The sequence below is a fragment of the Primulina tabacum genome, chromosome 1, assembly GCF_025594145.1.
Source record: "Primulina tabacum isolate GXHZ01 chromosome 1, ASM2559414v2, whole genome shotgun sequence".
NCBI classification, from domain to species: domain Eukaryota; kingdom Viridiplantae; phylum Streptophyta; class Magnoliopsida; order Lamiales; family Gesneriaceae; genus Primulina; species Primulina tabacum.
In genome coordinates this window covers 46,551,850-46,558,644 of record NC_134550.1, presented here as the reverse complement: position 1 = coordinate 46,558,644, position 6,795 = coordinate 46,551,850, and the positions used below count along the sequence as shown (strand labels likewise).

Below are 6,795 nucleotides of genomic sequence, written 5' to 3'. Positions count from 1 at the left end.
ATGTTATCTGCCTGTGGATTTAATCCTCGTGTCTTGCAGAATGGCACCTGGAGGAAGAGGTAGAAAAGGAAAAGAAATAGCGCAAGAATCTGAGGCGCAAAATGTTCGAGGACTTGCAGATATCATTAGAGGTAGACGTGGTCGACCTCGAGGACAAGTCGCTCAAAATGTTGAAGAACCTCCTCGACCTGAAAGACCTGGAGCTAGACAGGTAGCGATAAAGCAAGAAGTGGAACAGCTGACACAGAAAGTTGGAGGAATGCAGTTAATAATTTCTCAGTTTCAAGAATTACGTCCTCCAAAATTCTTTGGCAACGAGAGCGGAGAAAAAACAGCAGGCTGGCTGAAAAGTATAAATCATCTATTTAATTTGTTGGAGTATTCCCAAGATATTAAATTGAAGCTTGCCATCTACCAACTTAAAGACCGAGCACAACTCTGGTGGGAAGCCACAGAGGAAGCAATGAAGGACTCTGATGAAATTATTACTTGGGATGCTTTTCGTGCTCACTTTACCCAAGAATATGCACCACCATCATATTATGCTGCTAAAGAAGAAGAGTTCAATCAGTTGGTGCAGGGCAACACATCAGTGGTGGAATATGCTTCACAGTTTTCTGCTCTTTTGCCCTATGTTCCACATGTTGCTAGGAATGATCAGGCTAAACTATCACGTTTTCTGCACGGGTTGCAGCGGACTGTTCATACTTTGGTAATGACTGGATCGCCTAATACGTATATTCAAGCAGTGGAAAAGGCGAAGAAAATTGAAGCAAGTTTGCTCAGAGGAGACCCACAGCCAGGTCCATCATCTGTTTCTAAGGGATCTGGGAGTAGCATGTCAATGCCAGTGGATTTACCTCCATATCAGCCTGTACAGTCATACCAACAACCCAAACAGCAGAGGTACAAAGTAAAAGGAAAGCAATTCAAGAAGAAGTCTCAATCCAGCTCTTCCAGTTCAGGCAGTGCACGAGGGGGAGGTTCTGTTGGGTCGTCTAGCACTGTGCATTGTGATCAATGTGGTGGTCGACATTTTAGTTCCCAATGTGTAGGAGTTCAGGGGACTTGTCATAATTGTGGTCAGGTTGGACATTATGCCAGGGTATGTCCTAATGCAGGGAGACAGCAGTTCCAGCCACAGCAGCTTGGTCAAGTTCCCCGTGGACCAGTCTTTAGACCATATGCTCCTACTCCATCATTTCAGCAGTCCAGTTACCCACCTCCCAGAGGTCCTATTCAGCAGCCATTTCCAGGGCCACAGCAAGCCCAAGTCCATGCTTTGACTCAGGACCAGGCTCAGGATGCACCAGGAGGAGTGATTGCAGGTATTTGTTATGTTTTTGATTATCCTGCACGCATATTGATAGACACAGTTGCATCTCATTCATTTTTATCTGCTGCATTTGTTGATGAGCATGAGATTGCTACTATTCCTTTGTTGGATACTGTGTCAGTTGCTACTCCTTCCGGTGTATATTTGATGTCCCGTGAGATAGTTTTAAACTGTGTGATTAGATTTGAGGGTAATATTATGATAACAAATCTAATCAAATTAGCCATGACTGATTTTGACTGTATTCTGGGTATGGATGTGTTGACGAATTATCGAGCCACTGTGGATTGTTTCCATGGAGTTGTCAGATTTAGACCATATTATGGCAGCAAATGGAATTTTTATGGTTATGATTCACAGTCTCGAATTCCATTAGTATCTGCAATGGAAATGTTCAGGTTGTTGTCAATCGGCAATGAAGGATTTTTTATCTAAGCTCTTGATGCAACACGGGAAGAACGATTGAAAGTTTCAGACATTCCCGTTGTCAAGGATTTTCCAGATGTATTTCCTGATGAGATTCCAGGCTTTCCGCCTCAAAGGGAAATAGATCTTAGCATTGAATTAATGCCAGGGACAAATCCTATTTCTAGAGCACCATATCGTTTAGCTCCAACAGAGTTGAAAGAACTCAAGGAACAGCTACAGGATTTACTGGAGAAAGGCTATATTAGACCCAGTATGTCGCCCTGGGGAGCTCCAATATTGTTTGTAAAGAAGAAAGACGGAACGATGAGAATGTGCGTCGATTATTGGCAGTTAAACCGGGCTACTGTGAAGAATAAGTATCCTTTGCCGCGTATTGACGACTTGTTTGATCAGTTGCAGGGTAGTTCTGTGTATTCCAAGATTGATCTTCGTTCCGGATACCATCAGCTTAGAGTCCGAGAGGAAGATGTTCCTAAGACAGAATTTCGGACACGTTATGGACACTATGAATTCCTAGTCGTGCCGTTTGGTTTGACTAATGCTCCAGCGGTTTTTATGGATTTAATGAATCGTGTGTTCTGGGAATTCATAGATAAATTTGTTATCGTCTTTATTGATGACATCTTGATTTATTCCAGATCAAAGAAACAACACGAAGAACATTTGAAATTAGTTCTCCAAACACTCAAAGAAGCGCAATTGTATGCCAAATTTTCTAAGTGTGAGTTTTGGTTGGACAGAGTTTTATTTTTAGGCCATGTTATATCTGCACAAGGAGTATCTGTTGATCCTAGTAAAGTTGAAGCTGTTATCAATTGGCCTAAACCAACCAATGTGTCTGAGATTTGAAGCTTTTTGGGATTAGCTGGGTACTATAGGCGTTTCATTGAATGATTTTCTAGAATAGCTAGGCCTATGACCCAGTTGACACAGAAAGATCGACGTTTTGTATGGACTGCAGAATGTGAGTCTAGTTTTCGGACTTTGAAAGAAAAATTGACCATATCTCCAGTGCTAGCTTTGCCTTCAGGCTCAGGTAGATTTGTTGTCTGTACAGATGCTTCCCTAAATGGACTGGGTTGTGTTTTGATGCAAAATGGACGAGTGATTGCGTATGCATCTCGTCAGTTGCAGCCACATGAGACTCGATATCCAGTTCATGATTTGGAGTTAGCTGCCATTGTGTTTGCATTGAAGATATGGCGTCATTATCTGTACGGAGAACAGTTTGTGATTTATTCTGATCACAAGAGTCTGAAGTATCTTTTCACACAGTCCAACTTGAATATGAGACAGCGTCGATGGTTGGAATTACTTAAGGACTTTGATTGTGAGATTCAGTACCAACCAGGGCGAATGAATCAAGTTGCAGATGCTTTGAGCAGAAAGGTTCAGCCTAAAATGTTGACATCTTTGACTATTTCAAAGGTTCATGAGCATTTGGGAACTTCAGGATGGACTTATCAGTCTAAGAGGGACTACTTTATAGTTTCATCTATACAAGTTGAACCACAGATTGTTTCTAAAATCAAAGCAGCACAGAGACTTGATCCACATGTTCATAGATTGAAAGAATTGACTCAGACAGGTCAATCAGACAAGTTCAATGTTGCTTCTGATGGATGTCTACGCTATAATGGTAGACTTGTGGTTCCAAATTTGATAGACTTAAAAGAAGCTATACTTCGAGAAGCTCATTGTAGTCGACACAGTGTTCATCCTGGAATCAGAAAGATGTATCATATCTTGAAATCCCATTACTGGTGAGAAAGTATGAAGAAAGAGATTTCTGACTTTGTGGCTAGATGTTTGACGTGCCAACAGGTTAAAGCTGAGAGAATGAGACCTGGTGGTATGTTACATAGTCTTGAAGTGCCACAATGGAATTGGGAGCACATTGCTATGGATTTTGTGACACACCTACCTCGTTCTAATCGTGGTTGTGATGCGATTTGGGTAATTGTTGATAGATTGTCTAAATCAGCCCATTTTATTCCTTATGATCGTACTTGTACTTATAAGAAAATGGCAAAAATGTACATCGATCATGTGGTGAGATTGCATGGTGTGCCTGTAACCATAGTATCAGATCGTGATCCCAGGTTTGCTTCGAAGTTTTGGGGTAGTTTGCAATCAGCATTGGGTTCAAAGTTGGCGATGAGTACTGCATATCACCCACAGACAGATGGTCAGTCTGAGAGGACCATTCAGACACTCGAGGACATGTTGCGAGCAGTCGTGATGGATTTCAGGGGTGGTTGGCAGGAATCATTGTCACTTGTTGAGTTCTCTTACAATAACAACTTCCAAGCAACCATCGGAATGGCACCATTTGAAGCCTTGTACGGTAGAAAATGTAGATCTCCGATATGCTGGGAAGATGTAGGAGAAAGACAGATGTCAATGCCAGAATTTATACAAGAAATGAAAGATAAGGTTGAAATGATTAGAAAAAGAATGAAAGCAGCACAGGATCGTCAAGCCAACTATGCTAATAAAAGGCGTACGCCTTTAGAATTTCAGGTTGGCGATCAGGTTTTCTTGAAAGTATCACCGTTTCGTGGTACTATGAGATTTGGGCGCAAAGGGAAGCTAGCTCCGCGTTATATTGGTGCATATGCGATTGTTGAGAGGATTGGCACTTTGGCTTATCGTTTGGATTTACCACAGAGTTTGTCTGCGATACATGATGTGTTTCATGTATCTATGTTACGAAAGTACGAGCCGGATCCTTCTCATGTCTTGAGGACTGATGAGGTGGAGTTGGATAGTTCCCTTAGCTATGTTGAGCATCCAGTGCAAATTCTTGATCGTAAAGAAAAACAACTTAGGAATAAGACGATTCCACTGGTTATGGTGCAATGGAGTAGACAAGGGAGAGAAGAAGCTACATGGGAATTAAAGGCTAAAATGCGTCAGGAATGGCCTCATTTGTTTGAAAATGTAATAACTTATTCCATGTATTTTGATTTCCCTATGTACTATCAGTGGTAAATGTTTATAAACCACTTTTGTATAAATGTTGTGTATACTAGATTTCGAGGACGAAATCTTCTATTAGTAGGGGAGAATGTGAGAGCCCAGCCCAAATTAAAGCCAAGGCCCAGCCCAAAGTGGAGTAAGTTAAATAATAAGTAAAATAAAAAAAAAAAATTCTCGTCACTTTGACCGTCCGTATCTTTGCCGTCGGTGCTCATTTTTCGAAAGTAAGCATAGTTTTGAAATCCTCTCGACGAAAGCTTTCCGTTGATACCACTTTTGATAGGAAAAATCGAGATTCTCGAAAACCCGCCACCCTATCTCCGCTGAATCGTCACCGTACGTCGCCGGAGTTCGGAAATTGATTGAGGGCTTTTGTTCTCTGGGTCATAAGCTTCGTTTTGGTATATATATTGAAGTATAATTTATTATTCCAGAAATTGTTTAAGGGTGCTCCATTTTTGGTTAAATTTGATATCAATAAACGTTGAGTTGATTCAAGGTATTGAACAAATTTCAAAATATTTAATAAGGGATTTTTTAATTAATGAGATGAATAAATCGAGTATCAACTAGTTCGATATTTTGCGACGATAAAATAGAAATAATTGATTTTAGGTATTTTAATCGAATATTGAGAATTTAGAAATTTAAAATGCCTAAATTGTTGAAATTGGATTTTTAGTGAATTTAAATGGTTCTGGAATTTTTATATGATGATAAGACCATTTAAATTAATATTCAGGTGATTTGTCTGAGTTGGCATTTACCGGACTTTCTTGAGGATTTAAGATATTTTGTGGTAATTAAAGTTAGTTGAGGTACCCATTAACTGTTTTATTATGACGTCTATATGATGTGAAATGACGTTAAGTACTTTGTAATGAGTTGTGGCGTGCCTTATGTGCTTCTGTGAATACGTGATTGCATTCATGCATTTATTTGAGTTGATACTATTAGTGCATAGCATTTCGAGCCTTGACTTCTTTGATTGCTATTGATATTGATCTATCGAGTTGTTGCGTCATCGATGGAGTGGGTGGGTAGGATTAGCACTCCTGATGACTTGCATGAGGACTGAGCGGGTCGCTCCCGTACCCTCGATGCTACGTGCATGGATGAGCGGCGGCATGATATTACGTTGCTGCAGTCCTGGCACGGGTGGCCACTGTTACTGTTGCTGATGCGTTTCATTTGGACTCCGCTTTGGTATCCATTATTTTGTTGTTACCGACACGCATTGCATTGCATTTTATTGTATTTTACTTGATTTTATTTCATGTCAGTTATATTTGTCGTAATATTACTGGTTCATCGTACTGGGGCCCGACCCCTCGTTTCTTTTTATGCTGTGGTTGTTTTTGATGCCATAGCAGGTTATCCAGGAGGATTTGACGCGTCTGGTGGAGCGTCAGGTAGTGGTGCCCAATCGTCGAGTCATGGTTGAGAGTTCCCAGATATATATATACTATATTATGGAGTTATACATTTACCGGGGAGATGCCCCGTGTAGCTGTACTGTTATTTTTACGATGTTTTGTATTGATAGTTGTGTGATCGAGCCTTGCCGGCTCTATATGTGTTTAGTCCTGGCCAGTGTGGCTATATGGTTGTGAATTGATGTTATGACTTTATTTCGAGTATATAAATGTTGTTTGTGTGGTTTGGAAATTTTTGGGATGTCCTACTTACGGGAAGGTCATGTCGAAATTTTTATTGGCCCAAAAGGAAAATTTTTAATCGCTTTCGCTGTTTACATTAATAAATCCTGGTTGTTTTGTCATTAAAGATTAATCAGGAGCACGGGCCCCCATAGTTGGTATCAGAGCCTAACTGGGATATGCTCGAATTAGAGTCTAGGGCACTTGAGTCGACACAAATAATATGATTGTGCATGTGTTTGACTATTAGCTCTTATTTGAATTATTTGGTGTGATTTGCTTGAATTTACATGCGTTAGAACGACTAGCTGATTAGGCATGGTATGTAATTTCGAAATTGCCTATAACTTTCTTTTACATGTTATCTGCCTGTGGATTTAATCCTCGTGT

At 40.4% G+C, this 6,795-nt stretch overlaps 1 protein-coding gene across 1 annotated transcript; it reads left to right on the top strand.

Annotated features, from left to right (window-relative positions):
• Window positions 1-231: 231 nt before the first annotated feature.
• On the top strand, window positions 232-6,361 carry LOC142519051 (uncharacterized). Its single transcript, XM_075621947.1, has 2 exons — window positions 232-1,328; window positions 6,121-6,361. Exons 1-2 carry the CDS (start codon window positions 260-262, stop codon window positions 6,189-6,191), a joined length of 1,140 nt encoding a protein of 379 aa, XP_075478062.1. The 5' UTR covers window positions 232-259; the 3' UTR covers window positions 6,192-6,361.
• Window positions 6,362-6,795: the final 434 nt, after the last annotated feature.

What these genes read in the sequence shown, in the direction of transcription:
- LOC142519051 (XM_075621947.1), top strand. Translation starts at nt 260, where the DNA reads ATGCAGTTAATAATTTCTCAGTTTCAAGAATTACGTCCTCCAAAATTC. An exon ending in ACCAGGAGGAGTGATTGCAG is followed by an intron (nt 1,329 to 6,120) that starts GTATTTGTTATG and finishes ATGCCATAGCAG; the next exon opens with GTTATCCAGGAGGATTTGAC.